Here is a 22,051-nt window from a genome sequence, read left to right as displayed (position 1 = left end):
GTTAAAAAGTCTTACCTTGACCATCCTCTTTAAAAACCAACTCTCTTTTTTCAGATTCATTTTCATTTTTACCTCTGCGTCTATTTTTACCTCCTTTACCTAAATAAAGGTAAGTAAAAAAAATTAACCATAATTATATGCATAATGTCTGTTAGCTAAATTCTAAAACCAAGCGCTTTTAAAATGTTTTTAAAAATCAAGAAAAGTTAAATGCATATCTCTTTAGCATATTAACAGAACAATAAATAATATTTTAAAAAGCTAACCTAATTTTATCAATCAGATTTATAATTTGATTGATATAATTGGATATTCATTTATATCCAATACCAAATATTCCTACCATCAATGCCTTACCTTTCTTGAACATGTTGTTTAGATATTTATTTTCTAAAATAAAAGTATATATATTAAAGTACATAGAAAAAGATATAGCCCAGGGAAAAACATTAATACTGTGTAAACTTCCAAAATAAACAACCATCGTTTCTTTCTCTCTTTTTCTCTCAAAAAATGAGCCATATGCCCCAGACCTTTGTTTGTTTGTTTGTTTGTTTGTTTGAGTCAAAATCTTGCTGAATTTCTCAGAGCCTGAATAAGTTGCTGAGGCTAGCTTTGCATCTATGATCCTCCTGTCTCAGCCTCAAGAGATGCAACATCATTCCTGGATCCATTCTTTATTATAGTATATTTAACTCCACTCAATAATTTGTCCTGCATATCTTTTCATGTCAATAAGTATAGATGTGGATCCAACATTTTAATCCTTAAAATACATTTTTTCCTTATTCTGGCATCCTTTACTGTTTCCCTTTTATTAAATTATGCTGCATTAAATTCCATTCTACAATGTACAGCAGATGGATGTAGAGAAGTAGTAATTGAGGATAAAAAGTTTTGTATCTACTTTCTTAGGTTTTTCATAAATTATACTAGCTTAAGACTCACCAGCAAAGAAAGAGAAAATCAAGTTCTCCATCACCCTATATTTTCACCAAAACCTTACCATGCTAAAGATTTATAATCAAATTTCACTATTTTTTCTCTGAATTTTAACATATTAATAAGGTCAAACACATAAGTATATATTTTATAATTTATTTCTTCATTAGATTTTCAATTAAGTAGTCACAGAATTGGGATACTTCTCCAAAATATTTTATTCCCATTCCAAAATCTACAATAGCAGTCATTTCCAAAAAATGGAAGAAAGGTTGAGTAGCAGTAATAAAAGACCAATGGTTGGAATTAAAAAAAAAAAATCCCAAAATAGAATATGTGAATTATCACTACAAAGACATCTAATTCTCAAATGCACCAACTCACTCTTGCAACAGTTCCCCCAATGCTCTGTGCTGCTACAAAACATAGGTAAACTTCTACAATTTCTGTTCTCAATCAATTCAGTATCTGAGGTATTGACAGGACACACCAAAACTAACTTACTAGAAATGAAAAAAATGTTCTATATTATTAGCATCAATCATGCCAGAACTTCAAATATCACTATAAGCTACATTAGGGAATGGATTGTTGAGTTATATACCAAACTTTTTTTATATGAATAAACATGAATATATCTTTTAGAAGAATGGCAATTCAAAAATCTACTTGGACATAATTTGGCATGAAAATACTTTATATAAAAAGTCCAGTGCATCTTAGCTTATAAGAGTAAGCCAAAGGATACCCATTTTCTTGATGTGGGGAATGGTTTGTAAAATTTCTAGAGGAAACTGTGGAGTAAGAATGGGCTGAAATCAAAATCCATTCAACATTCAGCCCATTATAGTTAGACAGCTCTCACCAAGCCAATACTGCAAAACTGCAAAATTTTACTTTTAAAAAGGAAATTGTTACTGGGAATGCTACTACTTAGCTATTTTTATCTAGTTTATTATTTAATTCTATTCTTTTTATTCTTTCCCCCTCTATTCTATTTTCTCAGCTTTGCCATCAGGCCTAGCTAAATTGTCAAGTGTGAGAATAATAAATTTCATTTCTACATCAGTGAGTAACATCTTCTAAAATCCAGGATCTTAAGAAATACCAATCTGTCAAGAAAACTAGAAGATTACAGATTTATTTACATGTGCAGGAATGAAAGTGTGGTACATATCTGCAGAATAAGAGGAAGAAATTTAGAAAGGGTTCACACAGACTTTTGAACCTATCCTGTAATGCTTATGTTCAGTGGTATGGTTCTCCAGGAGTTCAATGTATATATATATATATATATATTTTTTTTTAATGTTTCTAAAACATTATATAATTCGTTATAAATTTACTAAATTATCTATTTACCCTGGATTTTTTCCAAGTAAAAGTGCATTTTTAAATTCTCTCAGACAATATAAAAACTGTGAATAAACCAAAGCTCAGCTCATTCTACTATAAAATATTTAAATTCTCTTTAGATAATATTAAAACTGTGCATAAAACAATTAAAGTTCAGTTTATTCTACTATAAAATATTTGTTTTATAAACTTAATCCAAAATATATATATATGTCTTCCTTAATTCAGATATGTTCTTTTGTTAAAAAGTCCTAACCCACAAGAATGAAAGGAGAACCATTTTTTTTTTTCCCTAAAGTTTAAGTGAGGCATGTGGATAGAGAATAAATATTTGTCCAACAGTTACTAATTGTGTAAGTGAGCTATTTTTTCCTTCAGAATTTATAACCTAGTTTGGGCTTCAACTTTTCATCACTAGAAATAAAAAGTGAGAACCAAATTCTGGAGATATTTGTTAACTAGGGATTATATGTGTTATAATCTGAGAGGTAACTAGGGATTATATAGGTCAACGAAAAAACTCATACTTTTGTAGTAGAAAAAGATGTACTTCTTTCCACACCCCAAATAATTGGCAGTAAAAGTACTGCTACAAAAATGATCAATCAGTTGGTTTCAGAGAAGTGAAGGTGTAATGCCTGAAGGAGTTACTTCTTCCCTCATTCCAATTGGCAATAAAACTATGCTACAAAATGGTTTTGCAGAAAATAAGGTGAAATGCCTGTGGATCAGTGCACGGTAAACAAAAGAGATAGAATCGCTACCAAGTATCAATAGCTACAAAAAGAAATACAGTAAAATGCCTGCCGCCCCCTGTGAAGTAAAAAGGAGAAGTTGTCCAGGTCCCCACAAAACAATCAATCACTTTTCTGGTGAGCTGTCATTGCTATTTAAAACCACCATTACCATGAAACCAGTTTCTCTGTTTGTATCTAGAGTTTTCTTAAAGAAATCAAGGGCATTAAAAACCTTAATTCTATAAAAAGAATTTCAGTAACGAATTTCTGTAATGTGTGTTCTTTCATCTCTACAAAGGTTAGGCCCCTATTTTGGAAATTCCCAGTAAATTCATTCTCACCTCTAGTTTGTGAACATTTAAGCAATAAATAAAGAAATAATGTGAATGGTCCGTATTCGTGTTTATTCTCAATATAGCCAAGTTCGGGGATGGGGGGGGGGTAAGGAAAAGTTGGAAGTTGGTTAAACTCTGTAAAGGGCTGGGCTAAAATGAATCACTAAAGCAAACCTTAAAATGTTTAAGGGTCCCACCGTCCTTTTCGACAAGTTCCCGAAGAGCCGCGGTCTATCGCTAACCACCGGCAAAAGGCCACATTTTCCCGCTGGGGGGTCCTAGAAAAATGGCGCCGGCTCCATACCAAGGCGGCCAAACTGAGAAATAGGAGCGACTTCCTCGCCCTCTGGAGAGCTGAGATGCAGGCATTTCCGTGAGTGAAAAGTAAGAACTGACCCTGCCTACACTACCGGCATCAGACCCGAAATTATAGGGGAAAACTACCAAGCCTAAATAGAGCCGCAGTTTGGTAATCTCATCTCATTACCTTTATTCTTAGGCATGGCGGTAACAGCGACAACTTTTACCGATGGTCGCTGCCAACTCCTTTCCCCTTGAGAAAGCTGGAAATATCTATCAGTCGCAGGTTGAGTAAACAAATGTCTACCCACCGGAGCTCTCCCGTAAATCACAACAGTACACTATGACGAAACAGCAAATGGCGACGGAGCTACCTAGACTCCGGTGGCCTGTAGGGTCCTCTTTTACCCCTCCTCCACTTCGCGTTACTGCATGGGCGTGGTCGACTGACTGATACCTGTGAATAAATACAAAAGGTATTGGAGTACAACTTGAGGGAGGATGAATGAAATGTGTACCTGCCTTGCAAGCAGTAATAACGGGAGTCCGGGTAGAATAGGCAGGATCTGGATATCTGCTGCTACACGAAAACAGATGTCAGTAAAATGTGCAACTGAAACTTAACAAATCAGTGTACAATGGAGTATTTATTTAGCCATGAAAAGAATGAAATCGTCTTGTCGAACCTATGAAACTGGAAATCATTATGTTAAATGAAATAATAAGCCTAGCATAGAAAGACAAATATTGCTTGATTCCCCTAACATGTATGATGTTCATCTCATAGAAGCACAGACCAGACTGGTGATGTTTCAGAGGCTGAAGAGAATAGTAAGGGAATGTAGTGAGAGCAAATGACTGGGAAGGGGATGTTAGATAATGAATCCTAGTTTACACAACAGCAAAATATGCTATGCTTTTGCCCACCCCCCCCCAAAAAAAAAAAAAACTATACAGAACAGCAGATCAATGCTGTAGTTCCAGCTCATTAGTAGCTAGCTTAGCATGTGTGAGCACTGGATTCAACTCTCATTACTACATATAAATCACTATGCAGGAAGGAGAAAGATGATGGTAAAAAAAAGTCAGAGAACAAGGAAGCCCAGGACATCTAAAAAGGGCAAAACACCTCCCTTCTTGGGGTACCAGGATATGAATTACAACCCCCTTCTCCCTGGAGGGAAAAGTTTATGTGACCCCTTTTTAAATAAACCCTGCTTTATATACTTGCTTCAGGAAGCTTCTCTAATGATCAAACTTCAACATGTACAGAAGGAGGACTTGTCATTGATGACCAGTGGATCACCTCTATAAATATTTTTGGGTCAAGAACATGCTTATCATTGTGTTAGGTGAAAGACACATGAAGATGGCAGGGACAGAAAATTAAGAGAATAGTTCTAAAATGGTCCCACGTGCTTTCTTTGTCAAAAAGCAATTTACCTTTAGCCCTACCTGGCCTAAGTGGATAGGATATGTCAAATTTTTTTTTACAAACCCCCTATTATCTGTGCAAGAAGTGCAGAATCAAGATGATATTAATAGAAGGAAACCAGAAATCTTTTGGGACACAGATCATAAGATTTAGTGACATAAGGATTTTTCCTCATAACCATAGAATCTATAAAAATATATGGTTAAAAATTCAATTAGAATCAAACAATTTGGGCCTAGGTGATCTACAGTGACCATGACACTGGGATTTTGGAAGTCTAATGTCACCCAGCTGTCAGTCAGAAGTCAAGAGGTGGACTTCAGGAAGCCATCCTGGAAACTTCTCTGGAGCCCCAATAAAACTGGAGGGCACAAGAGATACACTGTTCCTATCCTCTCTCAGTACACCCATTTTCTCCTGTGAGAGTATATCTTTCCCTTTCCTATCTCTTCAATAAACTCATTCTGGTTATTCTGAGTGCCATATCTGAAATATTTTCTGACATGATCAGAAATAACAGGGTTTGAAGGGGATTCTTCACTCTGCCTCAGTTTCTCAGAAGGTGCCAGCTCTCTAACAATTACTTGCATATAGCACAAATTTGATAAATAGTAGATGCTAAACTCACATAAAAAGGAAAAAGAGAAGAAAGAGATAGTCTTAAACTCAACAGTCATAGATCTTATAATTGAGTAGTAATATTACAATTTTTACTGGTGGTTTAGATTATTTTAATGTAAAATCTTCCCCCCTTTCACAATCTAGTTTTGGAGAATTACAATTAAGAACATAATTTTCTCTGAACTCTAAAATCTTCTCCATGAAGATAGTAGACAAAGACATTACTTTTACTCTCAAATATGCAATATATCAGAATGTGATTGATATACAATCTAGTAAAGAGACTACACACTCAAAATGGAATCTCACTGTTTTTTAGCATGTGATTTGGCAGAGAAGTCCTTAAAATTCTGGTTATAAAAGAAAAACTTTGTACATATTTGTCCAATTTTTGTAGACCTGGCATTTACACAAAAGACCATTAAGTATTTGAAAAATGTTTTGTAGATCCATCAAAGATTTCATTTTATTTTATCTTTTGAAACTGAATATCAGAGAGAAGTAAAAGTTTGTAGGATTTAAAGTGTTTGTTGTTATTTATTTGTTTTGAATAGAACTATTATTCTGTTTATGTGCATAATTTTTCTATATTTCCTAGTAGATGTAAGATATTTCCAAAGCCATATTCCTCAATGTAGCTCACTTCTTACTTTTCTTCTCACATTTTCAGCATGTCTATTATTGTCTATTATAGTCAAAACTGGTTTTATTTAGCTCAGGAAGAAGTAATATTTTCATTTTTAAAATTTCATTGTTTTAGGGCACAATACCTGTGTAATGGCTTCCCTATCCTGAGATTGTTGATGCTAGGTATATCCATGGAAAGTCCTACTATCAGTCATTCAGAGAATCTCAGACTATTTTTCAAAAGACAAAAATTTCTTGTAAATGTGTTATTCTGCTCATCCAGAATCTGGCATCCATATTGGTAATACAATCCTTCTGCTATGAGGGCAAAGGAAGCAGTAAAGGAGAAAAATTAAATTAAATTAAAATGCCACCAAAATTTTCCTACCATAATTTTTCTAGTTAAGAAGTGGCTCTAACCCTTCAGTATCTTCTAGAGTAAAGATTTTTACAATTTTGGCTAGGTTTTCAGGATTTTTTTTTGCCTTTGATCCTCTGTAATGCTATTTTGAAGATATCTATTTTAAGAAAACTTTTTAAAGATGGAAAATTATAGCTTGTTATGCACTGACAACAATATTCTAGCAAGATGTACTGACTGATCACTTAGGAAAGATAAACCAATAACTTTGGTGACATCTTTCATAAAATGATTTGGAATTGGATGTAGTATCACAAAAAAGTGTTGCCCCAGAACAGATTTTTTTATTTTATATTTTTTGTAACAAATGGGAGAATATAATGTATGATCAAGATGTTAGGATTGTAGAAATATTGTAGGAATGTGTGGATTTTCTTTTTCAAGGCTTTCTAGTTTAATAAAAAAGGTCACCAATATAAAAGAAGAAATCTTAGCTATTTGAAGGAAGAAGCCAAAAATGCAAATTTTTTAAGAATTTTGTAGGACTACAATGAAGGAGAGTGTCAAGAAAAAAGTGTTTATAATAATGGGAACATTCTAAATTCAGGGGGAAAAAAGGTAGTGGTACAGAACTTTCATACTTCTTTTCACAAGATAAATCACAATCTATATTTTCACCCATAGTATATAAGGAATTTTCAATATCCATGCTAACACTTAATATCTCTATTCTTTTTCTATTTTATTTTAAATTGACAAATAACAATTGCATATATTTTGGGGGTGTAATGTGATATTTCACTATATGTTTATCTCTTGGAATGATTTAATTAGGCTAATTAGTAAATCCATCACTTTACTTGCCTATCATGTTTCTCATTGCAACTTTCAAATGAAATTTCTTATTATAGATACCATTCTCTTCACAGGCAACAAAAGCCAAGTGAAAGTATGGGATTTCATCAAATTAAATCTCCACAGCAAAGGATGCAATAGAGTTATGTGTGCTAAATATAAAAGAGTTAAGTCAATGTAATAAAAATATACGTATATTAAAAAATTAGAATGAATAATAATAATAATAATAATAATAATAAAGATTAAAAAACAGAATAATCAACTAAATCCAAAGTGATTCTTAAAAAGATTAAAAAAAATAAGGCCAACATTTTTTAATAAAGAATCAGAGAAAACACAAATTAAAAAAAGCAGATATGAACATTTGGAAAATTATCACCCATCAGCTGGCAGTCTGAAAGTTTGCTAGGGTCCCAGCAATCACCAGACTTCCAGAAATAGACGAATTAGAACATTAAGTGTGTGCTATCAAATTATATAACTTGGATAAAATGGACGATATTTGTAGAAACAAATAACCAAAAATGACTTAAAAAGAGTGCTCCTGAAGAATTATGGTCATCTTACTACAGTGATACATGCATATCTATGTTTAAAACACCACAATTTATAATAGTTAAACTATAGAACCAGCTTAGGTATCCATTAGTCATAAATGGATAAAAAAAATGTGGTGTATATACACAATAGAGTTTTTGTTCAGTCTTAAAAGAAAAATGAAATCATGTTATTGGCCGAAAAATGGGTGGAACTAGAGACTATCAGATTAAGCAAAATAAGTCAAAATCCTTGTATTAGGTAAATGTCTTCAGTATGACCACAAAAGCAAAAGCAACAAAAGCAAAAGGTAGATAAACTGGGCTTTAACAAATTAAAATGTGTTTATGCATGAAGGGACACTGTCCAGAGAATGAATAAACCTGCTCCATAATGAGAGAAGGTGTTTGCAAGTTATATATCTGATGAGTCTAGAACCCAGAATATATAAAGGAACCTAACAACTCAACAACAAAAAGACCAATGACCCAACTTAAAAATGGGCAAAGAATTTAAATAGTTCTCAAAAAAAGACATAATATGGCCAATAAGCACATGAAAAAATGTTCAAAATCATTAGTCATATGGAAGTAAAAATAAAAATAAATATTACCCCCACTAGAATATATATTTTTTTTAAAAAAAAGGAAAAAACTAAGTTTGGTAGTGACATATAGAAATTGGAACCCTCATCCAGTGCTGTAAAATGGTGCAGCTGACATGAAAAGCCATTTGGCAGTTCCTTAGGAAGTTTAAGAGAAATACCACACAATCCTACAATTTTGTTCTAAGGTATATATCCAAGAAAATTGAAAACATGTTTCCACAAAAGAGAGTTCAGAAATGTTTATAAATGTTCTAAGCAGCATTGCTTAGCTGAAAGTGAAAACTGTCCAGATGTCCATCAATCCAGGAAAGGATAATAAAATGTGGTGTAGCTATACAATGGGATTCTATTTGATTATGAAAAGGTTATGCTATATGCTTCAAAATGAATAAACCTTGAAAGTGTTACACTTAGTAAGAGAAGCAACACACAGAAGACTATTTGTAATAGACTTCCACCTACACAGAATGTGCAGAGTTGGCAATTCCAAAGACAAAATGTAGATTAGTATTAGTCAGGGGCGGAGGGGCAGAGAATGACTGTGAACAAGTTCAGAGTTAATTTGAGAGGTGATGAAATGTTCTAGAACTAGATATTGATAGTGGCTACATAGTGTGGATAATAAAAAACACTGGATAATACATTTTAAAATAGTTTAGAATGCCAGACTTAGTCATATGAATTTTATTTCAATTAAAAACAAAGCCCAAATCATAAAGTCAAGTGTTGTGTGTTTTTTCTCATATATGCAAGGTAGAGAGGAGAAAATTGGGAAAGTATCTCATGAAAAATCAAAGGGAAATCAGAAGAAAGGGACCAAAGGGTAGGATGTGGAGAGGGATAGGGAAATGCTGAGGATTGAGAGTAGCCAAATAATTTTGTTATACTGTGTATTATGTACATGCACAAATATGTAACATAGATCCCATCAGTATGTACAACTATAAATCAGTCCAAAAAATGTGGAAGAAAATGAACAAATATATGAATAGAATTTTAAAACTTCTCTACCATATGAAGCAGAGGACCAGATAACTACATGGTTGAATTCTACCTTAAAAATAATTTAAAAATAACTGATACCTATTATCCTAAACCTTTTCAAACAATAAAAAAATGAAGCATTTCAAATTTATTTATAAAAGTCAGCATCACTCTGTTACCAAACACATTAATAGAAAAGAAAACTATAGATCAACATTCCTATAAAGATATGTGAAAAAGTCCTTGAAAATACTGATGATACTTCCCAATGTCATAAAATATTTCCATACATTTTCTTTTGGTAGTTTTATAGTTTCATATTCCACATTTAAATACCAAATCATTTTCATAATGATTTTTGTATGTAGCAAGAGATAGGGATCTAGTCCATTTACAATAATCATGATAAGAAATCAAACAAGGTATCCATCAATGGATTAATGAGTAAAGAAAATGTAAAATTTGTATACAACAGAAAACAGCTCAGGCTTAACAAGGACAAAATTCATCATTTGCATCAGAATGGGAGCATCTGGAGATCATAATATTGCATGAAATAAGACACACAAATGCGGGTATTACAGGATCTCACTCCTAGGTAGAATCTAGAAACTAGTGAGCCATATAGTTATCACAGGCTGGAGAAGGGAGAAAATAAGGAAAAAGTGAGGAGAAACCACGTGGAATGTGAGCTAATTTTCCATTACATCATGAGTGATTATAATTAAAATCTGGTGTCACATGATTCAAAATAGCTAAAAGAGATGATTTTAAGTGTTTCATCACAAATAAATACTAATTGATTCAGATAATGAATATTCTATGCATCCAGAGTTGATAATGTATATTGTATAAATGTACCAAAACATCACTTTGTACTCTGTAAGAATGTAGTTTTTTATTTATCAATAATAAAAAATACTATGAATGAATTCACTAGCATATTATAGAATCATACACACAATAATCAGTGACATTATTTTACATGGTTCAACTGAGAAATGTCAACATAACACACCACATTATCAGAATGAAGGGAAATGACATGAATCACCCTGGTTGATTTAGGAAAAATGTTTACATAACCAAATAAATTCTATGCTAAAAACACTCAAAAAACTAGGAAGACAGTTTTTACAAAACTCACATGTTAAACTATTTTACATTGCACAATGAAAGAACAGTTTTACCTTCACATTGTTTTAGAACCATTATTGCTATCTACCTTTAAACTTTTTCATCATTTCATTCTAAAATGCCCTATCTTTCTTCATCCTCTGTGAAAAATACGTATATATTTGAAAAATCCTCTTCTAACACTAACAAAGTCTTACACAGAAATATTTGTAACAGTATCATTCACAATAGCTAAAAGATAGAAAAAAAACCCTGTGTATAAATGGATGATTTGATTTCTTTAGAAGTATGGTATGCTCACAAGGAAATATTACTCAGCTAAAAAAAATGAATTTCTGCTGTATATACAACATGAATGAAAATATTGAAATGCTGTACATGCTGTAACTTTAAAATGCTTTTAAGTAAAAGAAATCCTCCACAAAAGGTCACATTTTGTGATTGCATTTTTATGAAATATGAACAATAAGCAAATTCATGCATATAAGAAACAGAGGATGAGGACATAGAAAAGAGTGGAGATCTCATTGGGAGAAGTCAAGTATTTAGGGAGTCTGTCTTCTGATACTCTTGAGTACCAACACAAAAGAAAGATGCACACTCAGTTACCAATACTCCTCATTTACCATTTCATATGGTTCCTGTTGCGTTAATTCCTGCCTACTACTTTCCCCATTGAATACCTGGACGTTTTCCAGTGTCTAATAACGACAAATGCTTTGGACCATAACCACTACTAAAGAAGCCAAAAACCATTCAAATAACAAACCAATATCAACAGTGCCTGAGGAAACACAAAATACCCAATGAGGCAACCACTTTCATTTTAAGAGTAATAAAGTAGGATCTGGACACACCAGGCTGAACTGCTAATGTCCCCAGTCTTATGTGGTTCAGAGAGAATGAATCTCTCCAAATCCGACCTGGTTCATGCTGTGTCCAAAAACACTAATTACAGACCACCAAAGAAGCTACAGGGAGATTGATTACACTATAATACCCTGCTGGGCTAGATGAGCTAAACCCTGGATGTAGCAAATAAAAGATGGAAAGGAAAAAGCCAAGATGAAGTGAAGTGCCAGGCTGACCTGTTCCTTCTATACAGAGGAATGAACAATGGTATAGTGTTCACACACACACACACACACAAAAAAAAAAAAAAAACCCAGAGATAAGATGAAAAAAGAAGTGTGTTCTCAGGAACATGAACCAGAGATATGATTAAAGTAACCATGAGTGCTGAATGCTAGAGTTTATTACTTTATCAAGCAGTTGTCTATGCCAACAGGCAGGAACTCTAGATAAATTTAAAAGGGAATGACCATAACATTTTTGCAAATAACTGAGGGAAGCAATCTGTGCTTCCTTTTCTTTCCCAAGGCACTTTTAGTTAACCTGGACAGAGAATACTGTCTTTAGGACACTCTGATTCCAAACATCAGCAGTTTTCTGTTTCTCTTGCCTAGTGTCCTGAGTGAACTTCAAACATCCCCAGGGCCTCCACACATCTCTATTTCTTTTACTTTTCAAAGCTGTTGAGTGAACCACATCTGGTGGTATCTCCAAATGTCTTGGGCAGTGTTTATTCTGACTTTATGAACTGAACAGAGAAGAGAAAGGACACAAATTAGGATTTTGGCAAAGAATATCATTTTGCAGTTGATGCTTGTAAGCCATCTTTGGGGGATCCATGAAGCCTGAATGTTATTGTAAATTCTAGACAATCAAATTGGTGGAGATTTTTTGTTGAGAGGCCAGAATAGTTATCTGGATTTGATTTTGGAGGTGGACAATGACCATAGTGATATTAGTTTTAAGGCAGTTTTGTAGGTATCCCCCCCCCATTCATTTTTTGTAATTGTTCCAATTAGTTCTACATAACAGTAGAGTACATTTTGCCACATCCTACACATCTCATTTTTCTGGTTGTATATAATGTAGAATCATGCCAGTTGTGTAGTTGTATATAATAGGTCATAATGTCTGATTTATTCTACTATTCTTCTTATCCCCATATACGCTCCCCTCCTGTTATTCTCCTCTGCCTAATCCATAGTATCTCTATTCTTCCCTAACCATCCCCCAACTTCTACTGTGAATTAGCATTTGGCCTTTGGTTCTTTGGGATTGTCTTATTTTGCTTGATATTATTCTCCACCTCCATCTCTTTATTGGCAAATGCCATTATTTCATTCTTCCTTAAGGTTAAGTAACATTGCATTGTGTATATATATTTTTGTTTTTTTTTAATCCTGCTATATTTTCTTTAATTAAGTACAAAGACCTCTACTCTCTAGGCATATCACCTAGAGACCATTTATTTCACCCACTGTTCTGTTTGGCAGCCAGTCTAATGCCTCTCTCTTCAGCAATGATGAGTCAAATTCCTTTTCCTCAGGGAAAAGGAATCCATGGTTTATTGCCTTTGCCAATAACAAAAATGTTGGAGAGCCATTGGCATCTTTCACATGAACCACGTCAAAAGAACCAGGATGTCTCTCTCTGTTGGTAATCACACCAGTTCTTCCCAAGCTAGCACCTCCGGTCACCATACACAGGTTACCAGTGTCAAACTTGATGAAATCAATAAACTTGACAGTCTTCAAATCAATCTAAATGGTATTCATCTTCATTAGGAGATCAGGGTATCAAATGGTTCGAGCATCATGCATCACCAGAAGAGGGATTCCTTTTGTGCCCACAAATATCTTTCTTACTTTGCACAACTTGTACTTGGCTTCCTCAGGTGTAATGTGATGAACAGCAAAATGACCCTTGGTGTCATTAGATCAGAACAAAATTCTCTCCATTCATCAATGCTGAAGACATCCATAAAACTGGTGGGGTAGGTTATATTGGTTTGGATTTTGCCATCAATCTTGATGAAGCGCTGCATGTAAATCTTTTTTACTTCATCTCTGGTCAGGGCACACTTAAGTCTGTTCCTTAGAAAAATGATGAAAGGAAGACATTCTCTCAGCTTGTGGAGAATGTTATTTTGTGGGGACCAGTGGATGGATGAGGAGCAAACACACCAGTCAATTTATTCATCATCCAGTGCTTTGGAGCTGCTATTGCTTCTTGGAACCAGGAGCCATGGCTGATCTAGGCATGGAAAAACTATACTATATTTTATTTATGCATTCATCAGTTTAAGGGCATCTAGGTTGGTTCCATAGCTTAGCTTTTGTGAATTGAGATGCTATAAGCATTGATGTGGCTGCATGAGTCTAGTATGCTGATTTTCAGTCATTTGGGTAAAAAGTAGCAGTGAGATAGCTGAGTCAAATGGAGATTCCATACCAAGTTTTCTGAGGAATCTCCATAATGTTTTTGCTAAAGGTTGTACCAATTTGCAGCCCTACCAACAATGTAATTTATGAGTGTATTTTTTCCACCACATTATCATCAACATTTACTATTGCTTGTATTCTTGGTAATTGCCATTCTGACTGGAGTGAGAATCTTACAGTGGTTTTGATTTGCATTTGTCTAATTGCTAGAGATATTGAACATTTTTTCATATATTTGTTGATTGTATTTCTTTTGTGAAGTGGTCTTTTCAGTTCCTTAGCCCATTTATTAATTGGGTTATTTGTTGTTGTTGTTGTTGTTGTTGTTGTTTTGGTGTTAAGTTTTTGTAGAGGTGCAAGTGCTAAAAATTTTCTCCCATTTTGTAGGCTCTCTCTTCACATTACTGATTGTTTGTTTTAGTGTGGAGAAACATATTAAGTTGATTCCATCCTGTTAATTAATTCTTGATTTTACTTCTTGTGCTCTAGGAGTCTTGTTAAGGAAGTCATTTTCTCAGCTGAGATGGTGAAGATTTGGGCCTACCTTTCCTTCTATTAGTGCAGGGTCTCTATTCTAGTAACTAAATCTTTGATCCACTTTGAGTTGAATTTTGTGCAGTGTAATACATAGGGATTTAGTTTCATTTTGCTACAATGGATTTCCAGTTATTTTAGCACCATTTGTTGAAGAACTACCTTATTCCTAATAGCCCAAACAAACAAACAAACAAACAAAAAACCTTGGGAATCAATCTACAATGATTGGTGAAAAAGACCTCTACAACGAAAACCATAGAACTCTAAAAAAAGAAATTGGAAAACTTAGAAAATGTGAATGCTTTTTAATGTTTTTGTAGATGTGAACTGATTTGTTCCATAGGCAGGGGTTACACATACATGTTTGCACCATCAATTCCAAGTAAGTATACCTTGGAAGACTATAGCATCTACTAGGTTTCCCCAAAACTTCATTGTGGACTCCATTAGTGGCAGTCATGAGAAAAGATTTTTTTTTTTTTTTTTTTTTTTTTTTTTTAGTCTACATCATGTTACTCTACAGTATAAAGGCTTAGGTAAGATTTTGGACAACTGTATTTACATTGAAAGCATTCTGAATTTACTGAGTGATGTACACACCCAAAATAGCAGCAAAAGCAAGGACCAGTATGGAGACACTATAGCCATATGAACTTGCAACAAAGTCTTTGTGTCAAAACAATTATTGCAGAGATTGTTTTAACGACGTTAGTGCTTGGTAATCTTCCCAGGTTTGTGAGATTGATAGAAAGGCATGAGTCTTTCTCTGAAGAACTAAGAGGGATTCAGACATGGCATTGGCTGTTTCGGTACAGGCAGCTTGGATATATTTGTCACCTATAGTAAGTAGGTTTTCATCATGGCCAACCTGGAGAGAGCCTGACAGAAACACATTTGAATGAATAGTGCAACTTTTACCAAGTCCGTAGGGTTTGGTAAAAATATGGGGTAGATGTATTTGAGGACCTAGCATAGGAGCCTCTTCACATTCTAAGTGGAAAAACAGGGAGGCACAATCTCCAGATGGTAACCTGGATAGGCCCTCCCGAGAAACTGATTGAGGCTGAGAGTATTTCTCTGCCTATTTTATGGAGTCATGGCTATAAACAATTGGATCAGAGAAACTGGAGGTTTGGATCAAAGCAAGTGTTATACCAATTATGGAGATATGCCCTGGGCTTCCAATCAATACGGAGGTATCCAGAAATAATAGTAATAATAATAAACTCCAATATGTTGTAATAATAGTAATAATAATAAACTCCAAGAGATTTGGATCCTTTTTATTTTTACTTTTTGAGTGTTCATTTATCTGTAGGTTAATTTTGGCTTCATAGACACAAAGCACATAACATAAAATGCATAAATGCGTACCCATGAACATAAAAGTAAATTGGAAACAAAGATTTTTATAACCCTTCGTCAGATATTAGATTCTCATGGTAGGAAGCAAGAGTTGCAGATGTCTTAATTACACCCTTTAGAAATAAGATTACATACCCCATTTGAATCAAATGTATGATATGTCAAGATCATTGTAATGTTTTGAGCAACTAATAAAAAATTTTAAAAAAAGAAATTAAAACAATCTCAGACTTTGTAAGTCAACAAAAAACAGGCCTATACTTTTGTGGTCTTTAGGAGTAGATTCTGACAGTCAGTGTGGGCATTGAAATCAAAGGTTCAGGTAGCCATTTTGTCCTTTATGGGGGCAGATTTATTGCCATCATTTTATTTATTTACTTATTTTTAATAATCTTTATATGTTGTTATGGTATTTTCTTCAGGTGCTGAGTCCTGGATGAAAGATGCAGAGACAAAGTTGTTCTGAAGCAGAGGGTCAAGGGACTTTATCTAAAATAAAGTCTGACTCCTTTTACTACTAAGAGAAATAAACAATGGTGGTGTTCATAAAACAAAAAAACAACTAGAGATAAGATGAAAAAGGGTATGTGTTCTTAGGAACACAGAACTAGAGATATGATAAAAAAAAATGACCATGAGTGATGAGTTGCTTGATTTTATTATGTTAGCAAGCAATTCTCTGTGCCAACAGGTGGGAACTCTAGATGCCCATTTTTCATTATGCACAAATCAAGTGGATCAAAAAACTAGGAATTAAACCAGAGCTTTGCAACTGCTAAGAAAAAAAATGGTCCCAACACTCATAAATATTGTTGCAGGAACCAACTTCTTCAATAAGACTTATAAAACACAAGAAATAAAATGCAGAATTAATAACTGGTAGAGTAGCAAATTACTGTACATCAAAGGTAACTCAAATGTGAAGAGGAAGTAGAATAGAAGAAACTTTTTGCCAACTAATCAATATCAATAACATGTAAAACAACACAAAAACTTAACCTCCCTAACAAAAAACCTGAACAGATATTTCTTAAAAGAAGAAACATGGTTGGCCAAGAAATGATGAAAAAAAATGTTCAACACCTCCTAGCAAAGAAATGCAAATAAAAATACACAAGACATTTTTCTTTCTCTAGCTAGAATGGCAATCATTAATAATACAAATAATAAAAATTGATGTAAATATCGAGAAAGAGGCACACTCATATGTTAGATAGGACTGAAAATCAGTATGGAGATTCTCCAAAAGATTAAGAATGGAATGACAATATCCCACTCCTTGATAAAATCAGCATATTATATTGATGATGCCCCATTAATGTTGATAGCAGCTCAATTTACACTATATTGACAATCTTTACAACCAGAACAGGTGGCTATCAAAAGATGAATAAATAAAGATAATGCAATATATTTTCAGTATGTAATTTTACTCAGCCATAAGAAATAATAAAATTATGGCATTTGGTGGTAAATAGATGGAACATAATGCTAAGTGGATAAGACAGACTCAGAAAGTCAAGCACCAAATATTTTCTCTGATATGAAGAAGCTGGAACAAAATAAGTGGAGAAAAGAAAGGATCACAGGAAAATAGAATATAGATCAATAGGTAGAGGAAAAAACGAAGGGACAATGGAGTAACTATGTTGTAAAATTGACCTATTATGCTATGTAGATATATGAAAATACTGTAGTGAGCTTCATATTTCATGTATACCTTTAGAGCACCATTTTAAATCAATCAATCAATCAAGCAATCAATCAATCTAAAGTGCAGTAGAATACAGGAAGGATATCAGGGTAAGGGAAATGGGGAAAGAAAGAAAAGTACACACACACACATACACACACACACAAAATACATTCTGATGTTTATTCAGCTATAAAAAATAAAATCATGTCACTTTCAGGAAAGTATGTAGAAGACAAAGACATCATGTCATATGAATAAACCCATATTCAAAGACATGTTTCACATGATCTACATTTTGAAAGAAAGGAAGAAATGACCTATTACAATCTAAAAAGTAAATAAACAGAGGGAGACTAGTAAAATTGTGCATCACAGACATTAAGAAAGCACAGTAAAGGGGACCTGGGAAAAGAAATGGCATAAAATTTTGTAATTTGTGAAAACATAAATAAACCTGGAGTTACATTATCTTAGGTAAAATAAGCCAAGCATAGCTACAAAAATATTGCATGGTGTCTTTTATATGAGGTATCTAAAAAAGATGAATTCAGAGACCTAGAGAATAGAATGGTATTACCAGAAACTGAAGAGAGATGACAAAAGTGAAAAGATGTTTTTTATAGGTTAAATTTTTTTAACTATGCAGAATAAATACATTGTACACATGTACAATAAGTGACCTTTTTATTTAAAGTATTGCTTACAATATATTTATTAAAAAGTTTTTTAAATTACTTTATGCAATTAAATTTTAATATTTTTTAAAAATAGGCAACATATGCAAATGCCACCAGTATGATAGCAGTCAATATACCACAGAAAAAAAATCATCTATTATCACAGTTTTCAATTTCTTTTTTTCCCAGTATCATTTATTGTCATATTTTAAGAATGTCTTAAATATACAATAATCTGCATATTTAAGCATGTAAAATATAAATATTGTTCTATTAATAATATCATAGTAAATCTATACTCTTGTGTACTACTTTTTATTCAAAATTTTGAAAATAAGCAAATAAGTAACTACATAACTAATTTCACCATGATACTTCATTTTATTAATATACTAGATAAATCTCAAATCATCCTCATTTGTGCTCATTTGAGTTGTTTTTTTAATCTTTCTAATAAAGTCAACGTTTAAAAAGTTTCAGAGCATTCCTAAGATATGCTGAGTATTATTCACACAATATTTCCCCATAAGACATGACTAATTTTTCAATTCAGACAAAATGCTTATTTGATATGATTTTTCTTGAACTTAAACAATAACTTCTTTTTGTTTTGCTAGTTTAGTTGTCTATTTATTTAGATGGACAGATAATATGAATATTTTATTGTGTGTACCATATTTCAAGTATGCATAAAATGTTAAAATCAATTATTTCACATGTAAATTGCATCATAGTTGATTTTTCACTTTTTACATTTTCCAAGGCACTATGCAACATTATTACCTGCAGTAACTTTTTTGTGTATTATATTTTTTGAAATATATTCCTCCAAATAACATTGATTATTTATATTTTAAAAGATAAATGGTCTCCTCACCTCCCAAGCTATCCTATTTTCCGGTACAACTATTCTAGTCTATACATTTATAAGTTTACTTTTTTAGACTCCATATGTGATTAAGTTCTTGTAGTATTTATATTTTTTGCCTCATTTACCTCATTAACATAAGGTTTTTAAGATTATAAATATTAAGACAAAGGCAGAACTTCAGTCCTTTTATCTGGATAGTACTTCTCATTATCTTTACCTACTTACTCATTGAGTTACACTTACATTTATTGTCTTCTAGAGCATCATAAATGGTGCTATTATAAACATGAGAGCAATTATCATGTAAATATCAAGATTTATTTCTTTGGATATATACTTAGTATAATTATTTCTGGATTGTATGGTAATTTTGAGAAATTTTAAACTGTTTTCATTATAACTATAGTGATACATTCCCACTGACTGATTTGCATTTTTAATAGAAAATCAGAGACATATGAGATTTAAACTGCACTCTCTTAGACATGCATTCAATATGCTCTCCACCAGTTCTATACACATTCTTTTCAATGACACAAAAACATTTTCCCTGGTATATCACAAGCTGTTATATTGCTCATAGCCAAATTATGCAAAGTGAGAGGTACAGACAGCAAGGGACCAAAGAAAATGTGGTATGTGTATGTATGGAATATTACTTAGCATTAAACAAGAATAAAACTATGGCATTTGCCAGTAAATAGGTGGAACTGGAGACTGTCATGTTAAGTGAAATAAGCCAATTCCAAGAAACTAATGGTGAAAGGTTCTCTCTGATATATAGATGCTAACCCACAATAAAGGCAGTGGGTGGAGAATAGAATTTCATTGGATTAGATAAAGAGGAATGAAGGGAAATGATGGGAATAATAAAGATAGGAGAATGAATTGGAAATTACATTCTTATACATGAATGCATGACCAGTGTTAACTCCTCATCATATACAGCCACAGAGTGTGAAGTTATACTCCATGTATGTATGATATGTCAAAATACATTTTATGTCATGTATATCTAAGACCAAATAAAAAACTTAAAAAAAAATCTGGAATAGTAACAATTATGACTTTCCCGAAAAATGTTTAAAAGGAAGTCCCAGGGACATATTGTGAGTAGACAGCACCTCCATTCTTCATAATTCTTCACCACATACTGTGAATATCACTCAAGATGTTACCATTTAAATTACTATTTCTAACCCCATAATTTCTTGCCCAGTGGAAGCTGGTAGAATTGTGGCACTTAATATTCTTCACAGTGCCCTTAATTGCACATGAGTTACTACTGGGATAGGGATTTTATAAGCTACAGCAAGAGAAATATCACTTTCTTAGCTTGATCTGTCCAGCAAACAAGAAATTTAGTGTTCATATATAAAATTAATTTCCCATAGATAATACTAACTTAGCCTAGTCCTAGAAAGTCACTTTTTTTGTATGGAAAATATTTATATGGACATTATGGCCCAGAGTAATTTTCTTTTTTCCTCTTTAAATGTCTGGTTCCAAAAAATTGGGAGAATCAGTATAAGGCCAGAAACTTAACTGTTCTCCAAGCAGGACACATGGGTAAAAAACAAGGCTCACAAATTTTAAAAATAAATAAATAAATAAAATGATAATTATTTTCTTTGAGCACAATAGCATAGAATGAACATTTAATAACAGATATAAACTTATAGTCTTAAAAATATGTGACAATAAAACAACCCCATGTTCCTGGCAGGGGAGTACGTGGAGAAATGAGAAATAACATTTTAAAATTTGTTAGACAAATAAAAATAGCAATACAAAATTTACTGGAAACTATTGATGTAGCAGAAACAATTATAATATGAGTTTTAATAGTAATTAATGCCTCTGAGTGTACTGTGATATGCCTGTAATCCAGCAGCTCATGACACTGAGACAGGAGGATCGAGAGTTCAAATCCAGCTTCAGCAAAGGCAAAGCCCTAAGCAACTCATCTAAATAACATACAAAATAAAGCTGGGGATGTGGTTTAGTTGCTTGCTGGCTGAACGCCCCTAAGTTCAATACCTGGTAAGAGAGAGAGAGAGAGAGAGAGAGAGAGAGAGAGAGAGAGAGAGAGAGAGAAAGGAAAGAAGGAAGGAAGGAAGGAAGGAAGGAAGGAAAGAAAGGAGGGAGGGAGGAAGGAAGGAAAGAAGGAAGGAAAGAAAGAAGGAAGAAAGAGAAAGGCCTACATACTGTGAGGATGTGGGGGGAAAAGGTTCACTCATACAGCTAGTGGGACTGCAAGTTGATGCAACCCTCTGAAAGCAGGTTAGAGATTCCTCAGAAAACTTGAAATGTAACCACTAGTTGACCCAATTATACCACTCATCATATATTATAGTTATATGGAACTATGGAACAAACCTAGATACCCTTCAACAGATGAATGGAAAAAAGAAAATGTCATGTACAAACACACACACACACACACACACACACACACACACACAAACACACACTGGAATATCACTTAGCCTTAAAGAATGCAATTATGACATTTGCTAATAATGGATGGGTAAGGAGAATAGCACACTAAATGAAATAAGCCAATCCCAAAACACTATTTTTCCTGCCATGTGGATACTAATGCACAATAAGGATGGGGGTTAGAGAAGAATAAGAGGTACTTTGGATTAGGCAGAGGGCATAGAAATGATAGTAGAACGAATTGGACATTATTACCCTATGTGCACATAGGACTACATAACCAGTGTGATTCTACATCATGTACAATCAAAAGAATGAGAAGTTGTTTTCCAT

At 33.3% G+C, this 22,051-nt stretch overlaps 1 protein-coding gene and 1 pseudogene across 1 annotated transcript in view; both read right to left on the bottom strand.

The window, feature by feature from the left end:
* The window catches only part of LOC113176020 (eukaryotic translation initiation factor 1A, X-chromosomal-like), a 118,890-nt gene that overhangs the window by 11,753 nt on the left and 85,086 nt on the right, over window positions 1–22,051 (bottom strand). Inside the window, exons 4-5 of the mRNA XM_026380412.2 lie at window positions 3,858–4,127; window positions 16–99 (exon numbers count right to left, since the gene is read on the bottom strand). Of these exons, the coding sequence (XP_026236197.1) occupies window positions 16–99; window positions 3,858–3,873 (100 nt within the window). The 5' untranslated portion in view covers window positions 3,874–4,127. The remainder of the gene's footprint in view (window positions 1–15; window positions 100–3,857; window positions 4,128–22,051) is intronic.
* On the bottom strand, window positions 13,160–13,891 carry LOC113176015 (small ribosomal subunit protein eS4, X isoform-like; annotated as a pseudogene).

Source organism: Urocitellus parryii, chromosome Y (genome assembly GCF_045843805.1).
Source record: "Urocitellus parryii isolate mUroPar1 chromosome Y, mUroPar1.hap1, whole genome shotgun sequence".
NCBI lineage: Eukaryota > Metazoa > Chordata > Mammalia > Rodentia > Sciuridae > Urocitellus > Urocitellus parryii.
This window is presented reverse-complemented; position numbering and strand designations above follow the sequence as displayed.